Source organism: Theropithecus gelada, chromosome 2, assembly GCF_003255815.1.
Source record: "Theropithecus gelada isolate Dixy chromosome 2, Tgel_1.0, whole genome shotgun sequence".
NCBI classification, from domain to species: Eukaryota; Metazoa; Chordata; class Mammalia; order Primates; family Cercopithecidae; genus Theropithecus; species Theropithecus gelada.
In genome coordinates, this window is record NC_037669.1 from 151,694,911 (window position 1) to 151,719,830 (window position 24,920).

General features: G+C 45.1%; 1 protein-coding gene across 1 annotated transcript in view; it reads right to left on the reverse strand.

The window, feature by feature from the left end:
* Nucleotides 1-2,046: 2,046 nt before the first annotated feature.
* The window catches only part of CLSTN2 (calsyntenin 2), a 632,434-nt gene continuing 609,560 nt past the window's right edge, over nt 2,047-24,920 (reverse strand). The window contains exons 10-17 of the mRNA XM_025375641.1: nt 20,592-20,758; nt 12,041-12,189; nt 9,863-10,080; nt 6,423-6,593; nt 5,775-5,920; nt 5,525-5,648; nt 4,556-4,740; nt 2,047-2,653 (exon numbers count right to left, since the gene is read on the reverse strand). Of these exons, the coding sequence (XP_025231426.1) occupies nt 2,453-2,653; nt 4,556-4,740; nt 5,525-5,648; nt 5,775-5,920; nt 6,423-6,593; nt 9,863-10,080; nt 12,041-12,189; nt 20,592-20,758 (1,361 nt within the window). The 3' untranslated portion in view covers nt 2,047-2,452. The remainder of the gene's footprint in view (nt 2,654-4,555; nt 4,741-5,524; nt 5,649-5,774; nt 5,921-6,422; nt 6,594-9,862; nt 10,081-12,040; nt 12,190-20,591; nt 20,759-24,920) is intronic.

Consider the following 24,920-nt stretch of genomic DNA (forward strand, 5'->3'; position numbering starts at 1 on the left):
CCAACCAGACCGAAAAGACTGAGCAAAGAGAAAAGCGTTCTCACAAACACTAGACTTAAATATTGAAAATCAAAATCTAATTCAAAAGGAATGGGTTTTAAGCATATGAAGTGTTCTTTTTGCTGCCACAATTTTGGGAGAATTCAGTAGCTCCTAAATGCCCAACTAAAGAATCTTTTTTTTTATTTAAATGGGATCGTGAAAACTAATCAGTCCTACAGACTTTCCTCTTGTGGATGTACAGACACAGCCTAATAGAAAAGGGCTATTTGGTTGGGAGAATTCCCAGGAGAAATATCTATTTCCATCCAATGAATACAAAACCCCAGCTTCTCCTGGTATTTTTCCCTAAGAAGGGGAAAACAGGAGTACTGGTTAAGTTTGTGACCACATCCTTCCTCTCCTGTGACTTCTCCTCTTTCCCTTCATTTGCCTCTTGTGTGATTTCTAGGCCTGTTTATTTCCCCTCTGCAAATATAAAGTCCTCTGTTGGGGAGGAGCTTATCTTATTCAGCTTTTCTTTTTCTCACAGCCGTTGGTAGAATGCTTAGCACATAGTAGGTTTGCAGCAGTGTCTGTTAGGTGCATACCTATGACCCCTAAGTAGAATCCTGGACCAGGAGTGGAACTGGGGAGTCTGGGCTTGTCTATACATTTTAACGACTCTGAACAAGACATAGAATCACCAAGCCTCAGTTTACTCATCACAAAAATGTGTCTAACAACAGATGTCTCAGTTACTTCACAGGATTTGTTGTGAGGTCCAAAGGAAGGAACAGATGCAGAAAACACTTTAGGAGGTGGGAAAAGCTGCACAAGGTCATTCTAATGAATCAGAAAGTTGAAAAGGCCTGCCATGGGTCCTCCCTGGGTGGAGGTCAGACTAGAGGACATTGGCAGTAGTCCCCTTCTTAAGCTGTTTTGATGACACAATGAAAAAGGCGGATATTCTGAACTATTTTTTTGTTAACATAAATGCCACTTAACTAGGGACCAGCTCTGTGCCTGTGCCAAACCAATTGGTGTGAGCTTTGGGAGGAGTGAAGGATGGGGACAGATCGTACACAATGAGGACAAAGAGGAACCTGAGACATTCGAAACAAACATGTTCTCAGAGCTTCGTGGAAATTCTGTCATGGCCCTAATTCTTGCCTGCTATTCTCTTGGCCACAAAAGATCGCAGACCAGTTACTATAGAAACAATTCTCTTCACAGGTTGTGCATGTTAGGATGGAGATGGAAAAGATTTCCTTATCAAAAAAAGAAAGAAATTAGGTTTTCAGATATATTTGCCCTCTATCTAAGTGTTCCTCCTTTTATGAGCAGAAGAAAGAAGAAGCTGCAATGATTGCAAATATGCTTCTAATTCCTTGCAGTTAAATTTCAAACTTTCATTGTAGACTCGGTGGAGCTCATGCATTTCTAATACATCTGGAAAGCACGTATTTTCTCAAGAGGGAAAATAGTGTAAAATAGGAGATAAGGGACCATGAGGCTGAGTGGGGAGAGCCTTGCCAACCTCAGGGTCCCCTCTGTCCTGGGAGAGCCCAGCCACCCCCACCGCACCCACCATGAAGCCTGTGTGTGATCTCGTTAGCATTTCCTTCTGCTTCCTGGCTCTAGGCTTCTTGTGGCTATCGCCTGGGGCAGTGCCTGTGTGGAATGCCTCCTGGGCCCTGCGGTTCTGTGTGGTGAGCGCCCCTGGCAGGGCAGCTGCATGGTTGCAGCAGGTGCCCAGGCAGGCAGGCTCAGATAGCTCTGATGGGGGATCAGGCCCTGTTTGTGGCCAAGGACCTATTCTTGGTTTAGGACTTTTCTTCTAAGCTTATGTGGCCTCAGAAAGAAGCCAAGGGAAAGGCTCTCCAAGCTGGGGAACTAGATAGATAGACAGAGAGAGACAGAATGTGTGTACCTTTCCCTGTGAACTTAGTTCTGCCTCAACAAGGACTTTCCTTTAAACTGTTAAGCACTAAGACCTTAGGTGTGTGAAGCTCCAACCACCCTCCCTGTGTGAAGCAACCTGGAGTCAGCATAGGAGGACCCGCTGGTCTGTGTGGAGGAGACGCACAGTGAGTTGGAACCCCAGGGCCTTGGGGACTCTGAGCCTGGGGAGGTGAGTGACACAAAGGTGGACCTTCTTCCCTGCAGGAAAAAGCAAAGGCAGACTCCGCAGACAGGTAGACAGGATGCTGGGGAGCTTAGGGCAGAAGTGGGGGCTACAGGACAAAGTCTACCCTGAAGTCCCCACTGATGGCCATGCTGGGCTTCTTGGAACTTCCCCATGGATGAGACACAGGGAGTCCCCAAGGCTTAAAGGGTGGGCTCCAGGAAGCTGGAGAAGGCCTTCCCAGACGTGTCACAGACATCAGAGGTGAGGTATGATAGACGTAGGCATACATTGGGTTAGGGTTTACAAAAGGGACATGTGGGCCGGGCAGCAGACCCCTGGGCACTAGTAGGGGAGGGTGGAGTCGTCCCACTCCAGCTGGGCTTGCCTGGCTCCATTCTGCCCATGTCTGCCTCTGCCCGTCCCTTCCTCCTCCTCCTCCTCTTCGCTGTCATCAGAGCCACTGCTGGAGCTCATGTCTTCCTCTGCTTCTTCCTCCTCTTCTCCCTCAGTCTCATCTTCCCCGTGCCCTGGTCCTTCATGCTTCTGGATATCAAGGAGAGAAAGGAAGTGCTCGTCAGAGGCTGAACAGAGGCCACTTTGGAGCTTATGTTTCTCCATCCATTAAGGAAACATTTAGGGCCTCTTGGAATTTCTTCTCTTAGTGCCAAACTCTTCAGCCTGGACACAGACTTCCTGGAAGGGAAGTCTTCTGATAAAAAGGAAGCTAGAAGGTTCAAGGCAAAAGCCTGAAATAGCAGCAAATTCCAAGACATGAACTCAGGGTAGACTGTTGGGTATAAATGATGGGCTGGACATTGAAGCCAATCCTGTCCATCATTTACCGAACCTTTCAGGCCAAGGCTTGTTTTCAGGCATTTCCGGAGCCTATTTAAATGGAGCTGTCCAAGCCTTAGCGTTTGCTTCTCAGTGAGAGGATGGCATTTGATCTTGTGTCTCTTTTCCAAGTGCGCATGCAATGTCCCTGGGAGCAGAAGGCATTTTAAGCAAAGACTCAGTTATGCTTCCCCTCAAAAATATTCCTTTGGAAAGGACAAATTTATTGGTCCTCACTTTCCATGCTTGCTGCTCACCCTCTGACTGTGTCCTCAGGCTGTACCCCTTCCTTTCCAGTCCAATTCCCCCTCACTCCAGCTTTTGGATAATTCCAGCAAAATTTTATTTCTGGATTTATGTTCTGTGTTGATGAACCAGGTCATAAAAGTTGTTTCTCCTTGCTTGGCTACCCACCCCCTCCCCCGACACTTCTTGGGAATTGTCTTTTACCTCCTACCTTCTACCCAAATCCTACCCACTCTTCAAGGCCTCCCCCAGGCCAACCTCCTCCAAGGAATCTTCCCTAATTGTTGCAGTCCTGAAGGCTTTTCCTCCTCAAGCTCATTGACTTTTGACATCACAAGGTTGGCCCTTGTTAGGCACACTCTTGCCTTGTCCTCAGACCACTCCAGGTATACTGGTCTTGTTCTCTAGACTCCAGTCTCAACTCTTTGAAGGTGGAAATTCTGGAGTCTGTATAGCACTGAGCTCAGCACTTTACCTACAGCACATGCTTGCTGAAACTGAGCCACATCAGCACACTGCCTTTGAAATTGGAGTGTGAGGCCAGCTGAGGTGGAAACTGGGACCAGGCTGGGATAATCATCTTCCCCTACCTTTTCTAAGCCTGTGTCTATCATCACCCAGAACCCATGGGCAAAGGGCATGATGTAGAGGGCTTCGCTTGACACTCATGGATAGATTCTGGGGGCTGTTGGCTAATTGGAAAGATATGGACTTTAGAATCAGACATCCTTAAATTTGACTATTGGCTGTGTTAATTTGAGTATGTTACTTTTTTTCTTAGTTGGTTTTCACCTTGGTAAATGAAGATGATAACTCCTATTTTATAGGATTTTGGAAGATTCAATAAGGTGGTGTATATAGAGCACTCTATACAGTATCTGGCATAATGGAGGCTCAATAAATGGCAGGCATTGCTGCTATATTTTTCTTTTAATCTGTTCCAAGCCTTTGAGTGAACTTTTCAGGCAGTATGGAGCAAAGCCATCTAATTTGCACTGTTAGTTAATCAAAACTTCAGTACTGAGTCCCTAAGGGTTAGTTAGCTCTGAGCTAAATACTGTGGGGGAAACGAGGCATAGCCACCTCGTGGTGTTTGCTTGCCTTAACAAAATTTCTGGTTCTGTTTGTGGGGTAAGAGCAATGAATACATTTTAAATCAGAGAATGTAGTTGGTGGGAAGGTATGGTCTGTTCAGGTTGAGAGGGCTAGAGGAGCTCAGAGGCAGGAAGAACCAGTGGAGCTGGACTAGATGGGGCAGGGCTTCCAGAAGGCGGGGGTATGGGGCGGCTTTAGGCATAGGAAGGGTTGAGCCGGGTGGAGGGAGAAGCGCCCCACCCAGAACTCCCAGCCCTGCATGGGGATCACCTCCATGGGGTTGACTGTGATAGTCAGCGCAGAATCGTCCCAGTCCATCTCAGATTCCTTGGCAGCCTCAGTTTCCTGGATGAAGTGCTGGTGGGCGATCCGGACCCGGTACACACCCATGGCCACGACAAACACAAGCATGCACACGGAGATGATGATGACCACCGTGGCAATGCTTGGGACCACTGGAACAAGGAAGAAACTCCCATGACATGGCGAACAAAGGCCTAGCTCATTCTTGTGAGGGAGCATGAATGAAACATCCATGCATAGGATAAAGTCTGCCCTACCACTTTCCAGCTGTAGAACTCTAGAGCAGCACCTTACCCTGTCTGGGCTTCATTTTCATCACCTCTATAATGGACATAATAATTCCTATCCTATGAGTAATAGTTAGGTGTAAATTAAATTAATCTGTAAGTTTCCACATAGGCACAGTATAGGTGTTCATTAAATGCAAATTCTCTTTTATTCCTGGCTTTACCCCTCAAATTATAAAGAAATTTCCACAGAGCCAAGCACTGTAGAGTTTAGTAGAAACAGATACAAGTGCCCACCAGATGGTAACACAATATGGCAAATGCTCAAACAGAAATGTAGGCAGAGGACTTTGCAATATGGTGCATACGTGTGTGTGTGTGTGTGTGTGTGTGTGTGTGTGTGTGTGTGTGTTAAGGGCTCATGGAAAGCTTCATACTGGACATAGTTTTGAGTTGGGCCTGAAATTTTGTCCCAGCCCTTTGTAGTGACCTCTGCTATTATGTGTGTTGTGTAACTTCTTGTTTACGTATTGAATGCCTATTGAGGGTGTGAGTGTCTCAGAGCCAGGGCACATTTTCTCCATTGCTGGGTTCCCTCCCTCAGTTCTGGGCACCTATGTTTGCTGCAACATAACTGTCTGTTGAGTAGATAGTCTTGAGTCACAATGACCACCTGTGTCCTGAGGGTCCCTCCTCTTGGGCACCCTACCTGAACTGCGCCGGATGCTACTCCGGGACTCAGGATGATGGACAGACTGGAGGAAGGGAGGCTGCACAATCAGGTGGTTGACATGCTCTTTATCTGAGACTCTGTCTTCATGGAGGACGCTGACCTGGGAAGAGTGGGGAGAGGTGGTATTGACCCAGGAGTGGCAGGTGAGCCAGTTACAGCAGTTCTGAATGAATGATGAGGGAATGGGTGAGCTTTGGCTTCCCTAACAATGGCAGGACCCACTCACCTCCAAGTTGAACTCATTGCTAGTGTAGCGCCCATTGAGTTCTGAGCACTTAATCCGGAAACGCCGGGCCTCAAGGGAAGCTGGACGCCAGTTGCGGTAGCGGATGTGATGTAGCACCTGCTCATAACGGCTCATGGAGCCCACACCTGTGCCAAGAAACCACACCTGTCATCAGAAGGCAGAAAAGGAGGAGGAAGAGAAGACAGGAGACAGGCTGGGGCTTGTGGTACGAGACCTCGCGGGTCTTGTAAATTTGTTGAGGGTAAGAGCTCAAGATATGTTGGGCAGACAATGTGCAGAAACTCTAAGGGGCCAAAATTACACCGATGCACAAGCTTTCCATACAGACTGCCTCAATCTTCCAGATGTTGCTGTGACAGTTGCTGAAATCAAACATTGTAAAAGAAGGCATCCACCCAGCTTCTACAGAAGAATTCCCCAGGAGTGGGAATGTGGGACTGGTCCCCAAGATGCTTGAGTAACTTGCCAGAGGAGGGTCTAGAAATCCATGCTTGAGGCCAAGGATCTCCAACTGGTCCCTGGGGCTTCACAGTGCTCCTTCACAGGTGCAGTCTCACTCATGTCTCCCTGGACAAGGACATTCTAAGAGGACACCCTTGGGGCAAAGGGGGTTGAGTGTGGCCTTACCGTAGATGGAGTAGCCTGCAGTAGAATTAGTGGCGTCCAGGTGTCGTTGGTGGAGCTCACTGTGGTTGAGCTCTAAGCACTCCTGCCTTGGGTCCAAGTCCCCTCCAATTACCAAAATATCACAGAAATCTAAGTTATGAAGCATTTCCTCTAAGACTTCTGATTTGGGGGCTGTAGGAAGACAGACACGGGAAACGCAGGCATGAAGGACAGCTCAGAAAACAGTCCTTGCTAATCATCTTCCTCCTCTGTTATTGCACTCCAGGTTAAGGCTGGGTCAGGAGCAGTGTCTGTGTGATCCCAAATACCACATCGACTGCTCAGATGTCCAGGCGGCCCTGAGGTTGCGTAGCATGAATTAGTGGGAAGAGCATGAATACTGTAGCCAAAAGATGTGATTTGAATACCAGCTCTGCCACTGAGAAGCTGCATAGTGTTAGAGGAACTACCTACCACTCAGTTTCCTCATCTGTAAGGAAGGCAAGGGTCTTGAGATGATTGAAAACAGTGTCCAATGCACATTGTAGGTGCTCAATAAGCAATAGCTCTCATTTGGGGAGAGAGAAGTGGCCTTCCACCATGCTCTCATAGCTTTCTCCATGTGGTCCTAATGTGTCTGTCTCCCCAACCACCTGAGATTCTGAAGGGCAGAAGCACTATCTTTTTATGATTGAATCCTTAGTGTCTAACCCAGGAACGAGCATGGAGTAGTTATTACTAAACCTTGCTCAAATGGAGCTGAATCATTAATTAATAATCAAGTCAATATGATATAACCAATAATCAATATTTGATAAATTAATATAATTAATGTGCTCCCCTTGGAGCACATTAGCATGTTGGTCAGTCAAGTTGTCCTTGTCTAATTGTATGACTCCAAATTTCCCAAAGAAATGTGTGAGTGTTTGAATGCCGGGCAGAGTTTGGCAGTCCTAAATTAAAATCCCATCTTAAGAAGGTGATTGGTATTTATGAAGTATGTGCCATGTGCCAGGCATGTGGAAATATAATCCTAATAGACGTTAAAGGGAGTACTATTACTATCCCCATCTCACTGATCATAGGCTAGTTGTCTTCAAGTGGTTTTGATCTTGCACTCCTTTACTGAAAAACTTGTGAAGAGAGATAATTTAAATAAGTATATTTATTTATTTATAAAGTGGACTAAATATACTTTGTGTGTTATAAAACATTAAAATAGAAATTAAAAAAATTCACTAAAGATGGATTATTTTAAATAATTATCTTTTAAGTTTTTAAATGATACCAAAAATATTTTTGCTCTCACTAGGTATATATTATATATTATTATACATAATTTCTTGATCTTAATTTTTAAATACTTGTCAATCACAATGGTTTCATATATAATCAGCAAAATCTAAAAGCACAATAACATATGCTTAAGATACGGTCTATAATTAGCAATGCTGTATGTGCATCTTTATTTCAAATGGCCTTCTCACAGTTTCCAGGCTTTTTGCTGGCTTTTTGTCAGGTCTGGTCATATTGCCCTTGTTCCTACCTCCCACTGTGGCTGACTGAGAGCTCCCTGAGGTAGGGAGTGTGTCACGGCTGCCATTTTCTCATGGCTCTCTCACCATGGGTATTATCTTCCACCTGCAGTTTCCTGGATTCCCACTGTGTAGAAGGGAGTGTGCTGGGTTCAGGGACCCAGAGGCAAATCGGCCATGGATGAGCCCTCGGGGTCTCCTGGTCTGGTTTAATAAACAGGAAACCACCACCAAGGGCTAAAAAATGTGTGCTGAGGGAAGAGCACCAGCAGTTGGGAGTGTCAGAATGGTGGTGGTGGGAGAGCCTTCTTGGGGAGGTGCTGAAGGCAGAGTTATTTGCCAGGAATGAAGGGATAGGGAAGGAAAGGGACCTTCCAGCCGGAGAGCAAAGCAGAGGTGTGAACTAACAGACCATGAGGGAGGGGTGTGTGTGTGTGTGTGTGCGCATGTTGGGGGAACCTCCTGTCTTTGGTATTGACAGCATAAAGAGTGTCAATGGGGGCAGCAGATGATGCTGAAGCCAGTCACTGAGGCCTGGTGGCAAATGTCATTATCCTACTTGTTTAAGATATCCATAATAATGACCATTCCAACAACAATAGGAGTAAAAATTTAAAGGCACTAATAATAGCCCTTGGACACTTGACTATGTGCTCTGCCTGTACCTCTCATAAACAGAAGATGAAATGTGAACCCAGATAATTGCTCTTCCCTGCATTGCCTGTTTGCTGGTGTCAGATGTAGCAAATCCAGACACTTGGGTCATGGCCCGCAACCACTGAAGTCAGAGGCTCTTCTTTATTTCTGTCTGATTTTAGCCACAAATGAGAACAGGGGAAGAGGGACGATCACACAACCTAATGCACGTTGGTCTGTGACTAGGGAACTGCCCTGCCTGGACAGGTGGTAAAACACCATCTATTTTTTATGACCTAAGAAGGGCTGTCTCTTGAGTACCCCGTTCACTAGGGACCAGGGTGGTTTAAGTCAATAGGTAGTTAAGATTATTAGAACAGCAGCTCTTCGGGGACTCAGGACCAGAGGCACCAGCACATCATTAGCAGTGGCTTTTGGAGGGGGAGGAGAGAGTTGAAAATATTCTCTTGGAAGAGGCAGCAAAGGACACTTCTTAAATTTATATTTCCCCCATCCCTCAGAGTAACAAAAGGGAAGTTGTCTTCCCTCCCTCCCTTGCTCCTTTCCCGGTTTCCTTCCTTCTCTTCTCCTCCCCTCCCGCAGCATATATTATAGCTTTCAGTGTAACTGTTTCCCTTTGGTGGATAATTCAAATTACTCCTCTTTCACTGAAAAACCTTTCCAATAATGAAGTTGTTGGAAATAACAACTGAAAAGTTTTCTGAGCGCTTACAGTAATATTACTGAATGAGACCTAACTTTTATGGTGTATATATAAAGATGCAGCTATATTTTTTCTTTATATGTCTTTAGCTTTTCTTCTGATTATCAGAATAATATATGCCCACTATAGAACATTTTTGCAATTGCAGAAATGGAAGGGAAGCAGAAACAAATTGGCTCTCACTATGCTTCTCAAAGAATAACCGTTAGCATAGAATAACCCTGTTAGCATAGGGTGTGTGTCCTTCTTGGCATTTTTCTATTTTTTTTTTTCTTAAATGGTTGAGATCATTCTATCTGTAAGTACTATGTAACTTTGTGTCTTGCATTTTTTTCACTTAACCATTTAGCACAAATGCATTCCCTCCAACCTCATATCCCTCATTGCTAAACCATTCATTCCCCTCATATTCTTTTCATTTGTTTATAGCTCTTTGCCTGTTTTGCTGTAATACATTATGCTGTCATGTATACATTACATGAACAATGCTGTTGTTCTGAAGTATGTTTTCATGGCTGTGAAAAAATTAAGGTCCACCCTCCCCACAAACTCAAATGCACCTGTACCTGTGGTTTTCACATCCCCGGGGGCCTCAGTTTTGGCGAAGGTGCTCACAATCTTGATATCGGGAAAGAGGGTCACTCCCCTGGCACTTTCAAACTGAGCAGCAGGTCTCCAGAAGTGGTCTGTGCCCCGGAGGGTGATCCGGGGCTCGATGGCCTGCAGGACCATCACATAGGCGTCTACCTCGGGGATACTGATGCATACGTCTTCCCCAAAGCACCTGGGAAAACAGCCTCGGTCATGGCACTGATGAGCAAGCAATTAAACCATCTGTCATACAGCCAGGAATAAGGGGTTGCCACCTCCAGTTCTTAACCAGGCATCCTGACTGCCTAAAAGTCTCTGAGGATGTCAACAGACATTCAAATTTAAAGACACATTATAATCAAAACCACTAGTGATCTAGGGACTTGAAAAATTGGCTCCTGAGAGAAATGGGAATTTTCTATACGTGCAACACATAACCATGAAACCTTTCATTATCCTTTAACAAAGTAATCAATGGCAACATTAATTAGATAGCAACAGCTTGTTATATGCTTTAGTATTTCGTAAGCAAATTGTTGTCTACCTGGTCGGTTACAGCCATCTTACTAATTGAGAACCCAGGGCTAAACTCTCCTGCATCAAGCTTATATGATATGACTCTATGTGGATATCACACACGTGTGCCTTTTCTAGGTGTAAGAGCAAAGTGCAATCATATTCACCCTCCTTTCTCCTGATACACTGCCACACAATTATCTGGGAGGCAGAAATGGTGTGGCCACAAGAGTGAGGTCTGAGACAGACAAGGATCCATGGCCTGGTTCTGACACTTCTGGGCTGGGTAAATGTGGACAAGGCACTCAACTCCTGTGAACCTCAGTTTCTTCATCTATACAATGGGGATAACAATAATTTTGTCCTACAGTAAAGGATTAAATGCAGACATATATAGAAAAGAAGCTGACCAGAGCTTGCATCATGGTTTGATCAAGCTCAGTAAACAGTGGTTGATTTGAACCTCTCGTCAGACCTCATGGGGGCATTATGTCATTAGCCCTCTCCCCTGGTCATCTAGATGTAGGTTAAAATGGGGGACCCCAGAGCCAGGCAGATGCTCTGGGGGTGGGGTTCAGCTGGTGACAGCCATCACCTTCCATGCCTTGGGACAGTTCCCGAGGAAAGGATAGTCTGGATGGATTCCATGCTGAGTTACTCTATCCTCTTCTGTGGGTGGGTGAAATGTGGGAGCTGTGGTGTCCTCCTCCTCTTCCCAGTTTTCTCCTGCTTGTGCCAGGCCAGCCCCACAGCACTCCTCACCTTTCTTCAGTTTGCAGAAGGCTGGTCTCGGCAGGACATAGGCCAGTTTGTTCTCTCATCTTCACTCTAATGTGACACTGACCTGGAGGTACCTGCTTCCTACCCCTAAGCCTATAATGGTGGAGCACTCCTCCATTGTTCCAGAACTATTGAATGTAACCACCATCTACAGGCTTTTTTCTGGCACCTGTCTCAGGCTCCATCAATGTGGCAGTCAGCAGACCCATCCTTCCCATCCTTGTTCCTCTCTTTCTGAGTCCTTCTCCCAACTCTAGGTGCCGCATGACTGCACCTCCACCTTCCAGGAATTTTCCTGGGATCCCCCTCCTAGCAGCCCTCCAAGGTAGCCACTGTGGCTGGGAAGTGATTTGATGGGCCAGTGAGTGAGTTATCCAAAGGCTTCAGTAATCCTCTAATTTAACTCTGATCTCTGGAAAGAAGAACCATGCCTTCTGTTTTTCTGGCATACCTGTGGGATTTAGGAACTCTACATAGCTGGGTTGGTTAACTTAATTCAATTTAATAAACATTTGTCAAGCACTTCCTATGTACCAGGCACTGTGCCCTTAAATCAGAACACTTCAAACCCATACCCAGATCACTTCAAATTCCCAGCTCTCTGAGAATTTATAGAAAGCAGTAAGGCATTAGGTAAGAAACAGGGTAAAATAGAGAAAGGTGGATTCAAGGTGGTAAAACAACAGAACATCTTGCTTAAGAAGAAAACAAGAACACAGATCCATTGAGGCATCCTCATAGGAATAGCAGAAGTTGAGGACAGCTGAAGAAAGGCAAATCCTGTTTTGCAAGGGAACATTCCCAAGGGACCAACCCTGCTGCCTCAGTTGGCCCCAGGCTGATCAGTGTCCACTCACTGGACTTTGGAGGAGACTTTGAGGCGCCGCACACCCGCTGTCGGGAACTGCCTGGAGTTGATGTAGGAGACTTTCTGGAGAGCACGGTTAATGTTCCCAATGTCATCACCTTCCATCACCAGGATGGACTGCGAGGGGTTGAAGTGATACTGGAAGACAAAAGTGAGCATCATGGAAGAGAATGGTCAGGATGTACATGGTTTTATGGGAGCACTTCCTGTCCATACAGGGCACCAAAGGTCACCATAAACACCTCTAAAGCATCTGCCAGTGACCCATTTGTGTGTATAAATGGTAGTGTTTAAACTCTCAAGCAGTTCCTCCTACTCTCTGGTGGGCTTTGAGGCCCTCTCCTATGAAGTCTCTCCAGGAACTGTGCCTGGTATTATTGGTCTGAGCCACAGGATTGAATATTGAAAACCCAGCCACAGTGCTCTCACAGCCCAGCCCTTGGCGAACAGTGGCCCATGCTCTGTGCTACCGGGTGGTGTGGACCATTCAGAACTTGCGTGTTGACTCCTTTTACTCTCTTTGTCTTTGGCCTTGAACTGCTCCCCAAATTCATCTTGCACTCCATTTTCTGACCCACGCCCTATCTTCCTAGCTTCCAAACTTCAAGCTCATTTTTCAGTTAATGGTTTTCTTTCTCTCTCAGATCTAATTTTTTGTCTTGCTTTTCGAGGGCTACACACTGGTTTCCCATGAGTTGTACTCACCTGCTGCTTACACATCTGCCAGCAGCCCTGTTATCTATCCATTTCATCCCAAGTCCCTGGTATCCCACACTTGCCAAAGGCCATGTTGTGGCGATTCTCCCCACTGAGTCACGTGGGTACTCAAACTGGACATAGGCTCTTGCCCTCTCCATGTCCCCACGGCAGTTACTCTTCTTGGAATGAAGCAGGGAAAACTGCCTTTGTACTGCCCTGAATTACTGACTTTGACACACTTCTGAGCAAGAATTATTAGGAAATGCTATTGATAAAATATCAGAAACATATCTGTGAATTCAGATTATATATTGAATGCTCATGGCACAGGAAAGGGAGACATGGATCTTTTTTAAGTAGCTACCTAACTTAAAATTATTTACTCTTTTGAATAGTTAATATATTCGCATGATTCAAATGTACACATGTGCTAGGTGAAAAGTAGCTATCTTATTTCTATCTCCCATCCACTCAGTTTCCACAGTTACATCCCACAAGTACTCATTATTATGTTAGTTTCTTAGTGGTAAATTGCATTATTGTTCACAATTAGTTGCTTCCCCTCCCGTGAGAGACTTATACATGTCTGCCCTATTGTTAATAAGCTTGATCATATGACTTATACCCTTCCCTGCAGGATATACATTTTTGCCCTGTTGCACTCAGCAGTGGTCATGTTACTTGCTTGGTCAGCTAAATGTGGGCAGAAATATTGTTTGATTCATACCCTATGGAAGATTTAATAACCAGTTCATGGTTTGCAACATCCCTTTCTCTCTGCCATGAAACTGGCAACATTCCATTAGGGGCTGGTCCATCAGCTTGCATCTCACAGTGAGGGAGGTATGGATCAGAGCTGCAGCCAATCTATAATGGACATGAAGCACGAGCAATAAATAAAATGTTGTTGTATAAGCCACTTAGATATTAAATAATTTGTTACTGTAGTATAACTTAGCTTATCCTGACAGTTATACTCATTCTTATAAATATATAATCAGTGAATATAGATTGCCATTTTTCTTCTTTCTTATATCAAAACTATCTCATTACATAATGTATCACACTTTATTTTTTACTTGGCTCATATCTTGGAGCTTTTTCTGTATCAATACATGACAAGCTTCCTTATTCTTTTTCAGTAGCTGTATAAGTATTCCATTGTATAGATAAACTGTAATCTTTAAAACCAGTTTCCTAATATGGACATTTGGGTTATTTCTAAACTTTTACTGACAATGTTAGAATAAATAATCTTGTGCAAACACATCTGTAGGATACATCGCTACAAGTGAAATTGCTAGGTCGAAGAGTATATGCACTTTTAACTTGGATAAATGCTGCCAACTTCTCCATTGCTAGAGATTATATCAATGCATACTCCTTCCACCAGGGCATGAATGCAGCTTCTCTCAGTTCAGTATGCCATCAGATGTCAGGACTTTTGCCAATCTGATAAATGATAAATGCCATCTTAGTGTAGTTTTAATGTGTATTTTTCTTAGTATGAGGAGCTGAGTATATCTTTTCATAGGTTTAAGGAAAAATGTATGTTAACTTTTCCCTGATCTGACTTGAATGTCTTTATAAGGGTGTTCTGTTCTGCGTCTGGACTGAAACAGGAGTTGGATGTCTCATGAGCACTACTGGTGACACTGAACCACCTAAATCCCTTGCATGGTGTCCCCTAGCCAATAGGATTGATAGCTCAATCTTTGTCACCTTCAATCATCACGAGTGTTTCATTGTTACCTACTCATAAGGCCTCCCAGCTTCTCTCATTTTGGTTCCCACTGGGCTTTGATGCCTTTCTCCTATAGCACTTACAAAATGGTAACACCACTATATAGTACAGTGGACAGTAGCCCATGAGCACAGAGATTGTATCCTCTTACCTCTGAATGAGCCTCTTATCCCTGAATCCCAGAACTTAGCCTTAGTGTTCTAAAAGACCCTGTAAGATGAATGAGTGAAGGGTCTCCAGCCTACATTGTACTCACTGTCATCTCCTGTCACTCCCCAAAGGGACTTCTTTCTTTTGTCTTTTTAGTGAAGCTCTGTGGGAGTCATTATCAGTACTCACCAAACCCTGTTCTCCTTTCCTTCCTGGGCATTGTGGAGGCTACACTTCTCAGCCACCTTGTGCCACAGGTGGCCAGAGTCACATGACTACCTCTGGCCAATGGGCAGGAGAGGAAGTGAGGTGTCACACTTCTGAGCTGAGGCAGTGAAAAACCCTGTAAGATGCTCGAGCCTCTTTTTTTCCTCCAGTTCAGTGGCTTGCAGCATTCTATGCAGAAACCCCACCCCACCTCCCTAGCTGAGTATAGGAGAAAACTAAACTTGTCATGTTAAGCCAGTGAGGCTTGAGGTTTGGGGATCATATGCTACTGTAACAGCTTAGCCTGTTTGGGAAAATTTAGCACTTCCCAGGCCTGATTCTCACTTCCCCAAGGTCATAAGGCATCTTTAAAAGAGCATGGACTTTGTGGACTGTAATATTCCAGTTCTAGTACAAAGTACCACTTTGGAGTATTTCCTTTCCCCTCTGAGACTTCATTTCCTCGTTTAAATAATGGTGAAATTAATATCTACCTGTGTGGGTCTTAAATGAAATAATATATATATATATAAAGTTTCTAGCACTTACAAGATATTAAATATATGATAGTTTGGATGATCATTCTTACTATTGTAATTATGCCAGCACTGAGTCTTTGTGCCCCAGCCTTCACTGCTCTTGTGTCCTTGTGACACAATTCTCTTCTGTCCTTCCAAGTCCTGAGGAGCGCTGTCTCTCTGAGCCGTGACATCTGGCCATGAGCACCACTCTCTGGTGCTAGATCCTGGAGCCCCCAGGCATATGCATGGTTGATGCCACAGTCAGTGTCTGAGTTGGCATCTCTCTGGCCTGGAAGGCCTCACCAGCTTAGAGTGCTTATCCCTGGAGCTGCCTCACGCTAGTGAGTCATGATTAGTTCTGAAGTATTCGCAAGTCATTAGTTTCAGATTTGAGAAGACTCAAGGTCCTTGTTCTACAAATACCATCTATGTTTTAAAAGGTTTTTCTGCCCCTCTTCTCCAGCCTCGTCCCCTGCACCATCCTCCTGTAGCAGTCTTGTGCTGTTACTATCTGTGTATCCATCTGTCTGCATCCTCCAGCAGATTGTGAGCACCTCAAGGGCAGGGGCTACTGACTTCCTCAGCATCACTGCAGGGTCTAGCACATGAAAAGCATGAGGTAGATGACAGGTCTGCAGTGGAGGCTGGTCTCTGAGTCTCACATGAGGGCTGCATAGGAAAATCAAGAGGTTCTTCTAGAGGGACGGATAAGCAGTATCCTGTGGCAGTCAGCAGAGGGCACAATCCCTCTGCAGCCACATGGAGAGAGACCAGGAGAGAGAGTGTGTTGGATCTCCAGTTAATACCTTGGTCTGTGCCACAGCATTGGGAGGTCTGCCACAGAGCATGAAGGTGGGCACTGGCCTAGCCAGCAGCATAGTTCTTGCAGGGTCAATAAAACCTCCAGAGCAGGTTTTGGGTGTTTTTTTTTTTTTTTAAACTGTGGTATTCCCAGCTCTGTGAGTGGGTGTCTGATTAAACAGGGGACCTGTTTGTACTTGCATCTGTACCAGGGCAGGAGATGGTGGCATGCTAGGGGCCCCAGCAAAGGGTGACATTGCTCACTCGCCCTTGGGTATCTGTGCAGTGACTATAGCCCTTCGTTGAGCCAAGAAGGTGCTAGACAGCCCTTACAGAATGGTCTTCTTATTAGGGGCTTTTCTTAGAGGTTTGACTGGCATCTCTAGCACCCCAGCAGGCTGGACCATCAGGGAAGTCCCTGATCAAAGCTCTGGCCTGATCCTTGACAGCAGGCTGGCTATGACCTGACAGGAACCCTGCTGCTACCTCTGACACCTGCCTGCCCATAGTCCGTATTAAGTAAATAACAGAGTCAAAATTTGGACTCTGATTTTTCTGACTTACAGATTCAGCTGAACCATTTCTGTGAGTGGGGCCAGATGAAGATTTGCCACTTTAGAAGTTCTTCTGTCACAAAAGGGAACTGTGATTTGTTGAGAGTCTATTAGGTTTGCTAGGATATATTATATATACACTAAAATATATAATATATATTTAAATATATAAAATATATAGTATATATAGATAAATGTATATTTAGATATATAATTAAATTCTTACAACATCACTACAAGATAAATAATATTTTATACACAAGAGATTTGGGCTTAAAGGATTAATGTGTCTTGCCCAAGGTAACCCAGGTAATAAATAATCAGTTGACAGAAAAAGACATAAACATTTAAACATGATTACTAGGTGGCCTCTGATGTGGCCTCTGCCTAACTCTCTGGCACCTTCAACCTTTTTCCTCCTGCAGTGATCTGAACCTAGGAGTGTCTAGTTCTGAAGTTCTTGCTCTTTCCCACTCTTCCACATGATGGAGATGACAAATTGGCAGGGGTTGTGCTATGTAAATCAGAACAGAGTATTACTCAGGAATGTGGTGATTCCACAGTATCTTGTATGGATACAATACAGTGGCCACTAAACCATTTTAGGACTCTAGACATGCTGGAGAAATATTCATAAATAGGTATGATTCAGAAGACAGGTAAAGCAAGAAACATGGGCTGGTCCCTGTGAGCAGACAGAGAATTTCCTTAATCACAAAAGGGCCTCACTTCCCTCGACCAACCAGAGAGGTGGGAGGAGGGCAGTAACTGGCAAATAAAATAATAGTCATTATTCAGAAATGACATGAGGGGTAAAGGGAGGCAGGAAAGGAAGGATATTTGTTTTAATGATTTGCAAGAATGTCTTCTAATCTGAGTTGCTGGTATGGAGGAAAGAGCATGAACTGATTTTGGACAAATCCCTGAGCCCCAGTCCCCTTAGTTTTGAAATGGGGTCATAGTATTTAATTTGTTGTGAGAAGTAGGGATAATGAACATAAAATAGCCCCCAGTGGGTGCTCTGTAAATTGGGCATCTTATTAACTTCTCAAACGGTGCTCTAGTTCTTACCAGCCACGCCCTAGGAATGGAAGAGGATCATTTGCAGTGAGTTGGTTATAAACGGGGAGTATCTTGAAAAGTCAGATTAGCCTCCTCAGTCCCCACAGTTTTTTGTGCCACTTATTTTAGCACCTCTTCTTTTCATAGGCTATGACGACTCTGTAGAAATTGCTATGGTTCTTAAATTTATAATTTTAAAAAGGCATGACTTTTGAGCCCAGCATCTTTGTGTTTTTGCTCTATGGTGCCCAGTACCCTGAAACTGTGCCTGCCTGGAACAGTTCAGAGCAGAGAAGATCTACGCAGATGCAAAGAGTAAATTTAGAATCAGAAAAAGAGAAGACACTAGGAGGATAGATTTTTGCATCACTGGGTTGACAAAACTCTAAGGAAGCAACACCAACAGTACGTCAAGACTGGCCTTTCCCATATGAGATGGTCTTTTGAGCTTGTGCCAATGACAAGTGATTGGCTATTGAGAGCAACTATGTGTATCTAATCCATGCTAAATGTTGTTCTGGAAAGTCAATCTTGCCTTGCCATGACTTTTGTACTCCTCCCATCTTCCCCAGTCTCCATCCTAAACCCCACATATGCTGAGATCATGCTCCCTTGCCTGAGCCTTCAGTGGCTCCCCACTGTTGACAGAAAAAAGAAACAACAAAAAAAACCATAAACACCTAAACATGGTTAATAGGTGGCCTCTGATGTGGCCTCTGCCTACCTCTCTGGCACCTTCCACCTTTTTCTTCTTTCAGTTTGGGACTCATAACACTGGCTTTGTTGAAGTTCTAGTGAATACCGTGCTATTCCTCAGCCCTCTCTCATCACTCACACTTTTGGATCTGCCTGGAATGACTTCCCTCTTTCCCATCCCCTCTCCACCCCTGCCTTTTTCCTAGCTGGTTCCTACCTATTCTTAAACATTCTACTCAGGCCTCATTTCCTCATCCAAGGAGCCTTCCCAGACTGCCATTCTCCAAGGTTCTGGATCTCCAGAGTGGGACTGAATCTACTCATCACTAACTCTGGGATCTTACGCAAGTTCCCACCTCCTTCAGTCTTTCGTTCCTCATGTACAAAATGGGAGTATTTACGGTACCTTTGTCATGAGAGTGTTCTGGGAATCAATACCCATAAAACGTTTAGAACAAATAGTGTCTGGCACTTGGGAGACCCTCAGTAAATGTTAGTGTTCATAATCATTGTAGTAGTGATCGACTGGATTACAAATGTCTGCTTGGGTCACAGAGTTCCTCAGGCCATTTCTTTTCACATCTCAGAACCCAGCCTATAACAGAATACTAGCATGTCCATGGAATGATTATGGAAGTGGCTGCAATTTAAAGAATATTCTCAGACCACCAGCTTTTCCAAGGGTACCCAGCACCAGAGTGTGACTAGCAGTAGGCTACTGATCTGGAAATTTCTGTTGGAGTGGTGACTCCCTGTCCGGGAGAGGCAGGCCCAGGGCAGGGCAGAGCTGCCCATGGGCAGTGCTGGGTCAGGGATGTTAGGCCAGCTGAGAAACCTCTGCTTTTGTCACATTCTCTGGAGAAATGACCAAGGACAGAAATCCTCACAGCTGCTGGGGCTTCATGGGGCTGTCCTGTGCTCCAGGAGGCATGGGCTGGTCTGTTCCAACTTCCAGAGGAGGCCAAGGGACTGTCTTTTCACACTGGGGTCCACTATGATTGAGTGGGAGCTACAGTGATACTGGCTCTGCTCTTTATTCAGGACCTCGTGGGCCGGCACCAACATGTGCTTGCTCTGAAAGTCCAGGTGAGGTTAGAAAGTGACCCTGGCTGTCGGGGTGCTTGCTGAGGCCATAGTCAGTCACATCCCTCCCTGCCCCCATCAGGAGGAGCTTCCCTCAAATGAGAGAATGAGAGAAGCTTCAGTCAGAAGAAGCTTTGCTTCTCTGAGATCACTTGAATATTTCTACTTTGCATAAACAATGCAAATCATGCAAAAAAATTGTTTTGTATAAACAATACAAATCATGAACTGTTCATGTTTTTTTTTTTTTTCTTCTTTTTTTTTTTTTATGACAGAGTCTCACTCTATTGCCCAGGCTCGAGTGCAGTGGTGCAATCTTGGCTCACTGTAACCTCTACCTCCTGGGATTACAGGTGCATACCACCACGCCTGGCTAATTTTTGTATTTTTAGTACAGATGAGGTTTCACCATGTTGGTCAGGCTGGTCTCGAACTCCTGACTTTGTGATCCACCTGCCTCAGCCTCCCAGAGTGCTGGGACTACAGGTGTGACCCGTGAGCCACCACGCCGGCCCATGTTTCTTGGGCCTTGAAGCAACAATGTAAGACAGAATGACCTCCATACCTGCTTTCTAATTCTACCCCACCCAGGTTTTCACTTTCCTTTTTAATTTGTATTTTACAAGGTCCTAAGTTTTTGTTTACTTTTTATGCTTTTGAAATGCTTCCTTGCATCCTTCAGTTCCTTTAGCCAAATAAACAACAGAGCAGCCAACTAATGCACAAATGAAATACAACTTCGTCCAGGTGGATATTGAACATGTGCCTGCTTTTGTGTAGTGGACTGACTGTACACAAGGGCTTGATCTAGGAGTTTCAGAAGATGGCAGCGGAAGTCCATTGTGGAAGTCATGGTTACAAATCTCTCCCCGGACCCCCCATCTCATGGCCGCACCTTTGCCATGGACTCATTTCTGTGTAACGTTCCAGCACGCGCTCCATTTCCCGGCGCGTGCTGGCACTGCGCACACTGGCCATCATGAATCACTGTCTTATTGGGGGTGATGCCAGCTCCTGCCTTACCTTTATTCCCTGGCCAAGGCTTTCCAAGGAATTAATATCCAGCCCTTCCTTGCAGGCCTGCAGGCAGGAGATCACCTTCTGGCTTTCCATTTTGCCAGGGCGGATAGTGAGACTGGCCAGGCTTCCATGAAAGAACTGAGCAAACCGCGGTTTGGTGACTTCTCCTCCTGAAAAAACAAACAGCGTCATTTGCCCTGTGGAGACTGGGCAGGAAATAGCACCTCAAGGCACCACTTGGCCATGCAGCTGAAGACACCTTGACTGTTCCCTGAACCTGAGCTTTTCCTTCTGAGTGATGAACACAGTAGCCAGAATCTCAGTAAGAAGTTATATGCTGCTAATACCCTGGCATTCCCTGGCAACATCAGATTTAGGAATCCTGGCATTTCTGAATTTTAAAGGTTATTTTCAAGGGCACACTGTCTTAGGAGACTGGAGGGCTCTAGTGAGTGAAAATAGGGAGAAGGGAGCTGTCATTAATTAAACTCCAGGTCTGCCTTGTGCCAGTCTCTCTGCCAGGGACTTCATCTGAATAAGCCTGCAAGGATGTGGTGGCATTGTTTTCACCTGGCGGGTGCAGAGCCCTGAGACTCAAAAACGTTAAGGTACTTGCCCCAGGACATAGAGCTAAACACTGGAGCTGGAGCTCTAGTTCTGGTCTGAACTCAAAGCTGGCGTTTGCTTCCCTACATTCCACTGAGAGCTTGGCATGCGACTGAGGAGTACTAGAAATGCTGCATTTATGAGCTCTGGCTTTCTCACAATGTGTTGATTTCACATGTGCTTAAATTCAAGGCCTTTGACATAAGAGGACTTCCCTGATTCCTGTGCTTCTGTCTTTGGCTTTCTTCTCATTGCCTGCTTTCTGCTTCGGTCATACTCCCTCCTGGTTGTGCTGAGTCCTGTGGGAGCTCAGGTCCGCTTTTACCCGTGGGCAAGTGTTCCAAGTGCTTGTGTTGCAATGCCAGCTTGGAATCCACTTCCTCCTCTTTTCTCCCTGTTTTTCCAAATCGGATCTCTGAGGTCCATTTGAAGCCTCGCCTCCCCTAGGAGACCTTCCTCACTGACTTTACTGAGCACAGGCTCCTTCCATCTCTGAGCAACCTTCCCAGCCTGGATCTTGTACTACTATTTGTTCACAGAAGAACAACAACACAGAGAAAAGATGGGCCTGGGTTGAAATCTAACTTTGCTAGTTTCCTGGGAAGGTTTCATAAGCTCTCTGGGCCTCTATTTACTCCTAGGACACACTTCTGGATTTTGCCTCCAGGTTCTCCTGGGCTCTCTTGGTGGCTCCTTCAGCTTCCCCAATGCCTGGCTCTTGCAACACCTGGCCAGCAGCTTCCCCAGCCCTCTTTGCTGCCAGCAGTTGCTAACGGAGTGTGCTCCAGTGAGACACCTTCTGTGAAAGTCTTCTCTGGCTCCCTACAGGCCAGATTTCCAACATATGACACCCCTGCAACTTCTCTGCTATTCTTCAAGTTACGCGGTGCCAACCAAGTCTAGACCTCAGCTTGGGGGTGGGCTGGCTTTTTCTGGGGTGCTCTACTTCAGCCCTGAGGGTAGTTGGATGCTCCTTACATATTTTATTCCTATTTTCTTTAGAGTTCTCTTTAGAGTTCTTACCCACTAATCCTATGTTACTCCAATCCCCATATTTATAATTTTTAAAAAGATTTTTTCTGTTGAAATTACAGTTCTTTCTCTCCTGTTTGAATCTAGATCCATAAACCTTCCACGTCTGCCCATATGTCTTTGCTTAAACCCATTCCTCTTTACACTGAGACACCACCCCTAAATAGCTTAGATTAGGCAAATCTCACAGTTCTTCAAGACCCCGTAAGCCTCCTGTTTCCTGATGCTCATGGAAACCCTCCATGATCCCCCTCTGCCCACCATGTGTCTCCCTTTATCCCTGAGTCCCCTTCCTTGCATACCCTCTCCCTGCCTGGAGCCTGCCCCCTCCCCACCCTGAGCCTTGGAATGTTCATTTTAACATACCCCTCACAACCTGGCATTGTTAGCTAATGGTTTGCATGTAGGTGTTTATGTCCTCAGTAGCCTAAAATATGGTGGTTTTTAGCCTTGGCTACACATTTTAATCATTTGGAGATCCTGAAAAAGACAACCTGATGCCTGGTGCTGGGTCACATCCCCAGGGATTCTGACTTAATTGGTATGGGGAGTTTTAAAAGCTTCTCAGGTGAATCGAATGTGAAGTCAAGGTTAAGAACCACTGGGCTATAGCTTCTTGTGGGGTTGGGCCTCTTGCGCCCTCCTCTTGTGATCTCTATCCTTTGTGCCACCTGCAGGCTTACTCTTGTCACTCTGTGCACACTGTTATAATTTATTAGTTTGAGTCTTTCCCTCCTGGATGGCAGGGATCACTCATGCATTATTCATTTTAATGAAGATAATACTGAGCAAGTGTTAGGGGCTGAGTGCTGCAACAGGCACTTTGCATACGTCGGCTCATTTATTCCTGTCAACAACACCGGGCATCTTGCAATTTCCTGGCATCCTGCACCATGCCTGGCACATAGCAGACGTTTTGTAATTGTTTGCTTGAATTGAAGGAGATGGTGAGTTGAGTATCAGCAGAGTGCTGGGCACTGGTTGTCTTTCCAGTATCCGTCTCACTCCTTCCTTCTTGCAAAGGCAGCCCTAAAGTTTAGGGTATTGACTTGAGTTCCTGAGACAGACTCTTTTTAGTTCAAGCCAATTAGATTATTCCATCCCTACTGCACCCGCTATTGATTGAGAGGTGGACCTGGGACCCAGGATGAAGCCATCACCTGGCATTCAATAAGCCACAGGAATTGATTCAGAAGAATCATGAGAACAAATTGAGGCCAGTATCATGAAATAAATTAATTGTCAACCTCTGTATAAAAAGCTTCCATTTTTCCTCTTCTGAAAGTTTCTGGAACAAACTCTTGCTCTCTTTCCTGGACTCAGTTCTGGGAAGATGGGAGGCCGGCTGCTGCAGCTATCTTGCCAGCAGACTGGTGATGACCAAGGCCCTGCATGGAGAAGGGCAGTGCCAGGAGAGCCCCAGCAGGGAAGAGCAGAGCGTGAGCTGCCCTGCTCCCTGCTCTGCCTTGGGACGCTCTCAGCCTGGAGTGCCACTCATCCATCTTTATAGTTTGAGCCATTTTGACCAACAGTGTTGCTACTTGCCACCCAAAGCATCTTCACTTTGAAAATAAAGGATAAGTTTCTTTTGAGGTGCTCAGTTTACAAAAAGCTCTACACAGATTTGGCTTTGAGGAATTAGTTGACATGGCCCATGGCTATGGGGACGCTAACTGGGGTCTTCTGATTTAAATCCTCAGTGCCCCCATGCATAAAGTGCTCCTTCAAGCCATTAGCATGTTCCTGTCTCAGCAAAGGGGCATCTCTGTTGATCTGCAGGCGGAGGGTGTGAGCCTGTGTGAATAGTGGAGCTGCCCCTCTCCAGGGCATCCAGTTGGTGATCTCTTCTTAGCCTCCTCCTCCTTGGAACAGCAAATCCAACAACAACTACTATCATTTACTGGGCATACAATATGTACCCTATACCATGTGACATCCTCAGCATACATCATCTCATGGAATCTTCATAAAATTGCTGGGAGGTAGATACTCATTCTATAGTGATAGATGAACAAATTTAGGCTTAGAGAGGGGAAGTCAGTGACCAAAAGCCACACCGGTAGGAAGTGGTAAAGTATATGTTCCTATAGTGTGAATACATCCATCCATGCACAGGACCAGCCGAGGTTTCCTGGTGGTGCCAGGCAACCAGGCCTAGAATGAGACTGAGAAAGCCCATTAGGATCTATCCTGTAGCCCTCTTCAACTGATCACTCAGCAGCTTTAGCCTGAAAGGCCAAACTTTGTGCTGTCTTGAATGCTAAGACAGTTTCCTACAAGCCATCTTCTCTCAGCAAAATACACTCATGTTCTACATTTTTGACTCAAGAATATCAGATGTGTGATGTACTCTATTTATCAGTGACAAGGCTCCAGGAAATTGATTCAATGAGCATTTTTCAATAGGCCAGTATAAAATTTGAAATATATTTCCACTCGGGTGGTTGTGATGCAGGATTTAAAAAAAATAAAAGATGCATTGAAAAAATCTTTCCTTTGAATATCTAGGGTGTCTGCATAAGGCCACGTGACTCCTCTGTTGGTTAACAATTAGACATAAACATGCTTATGAATAATCTTAAAATAACCTCATTTTTTCCATAAAGAATCTTCCGTAAATGTTTGCAAACATGATTTTGGATTTCTGATGCTAGATCTGCACCCATTTTTAAAGCATTTTCTGTATGACTAGTC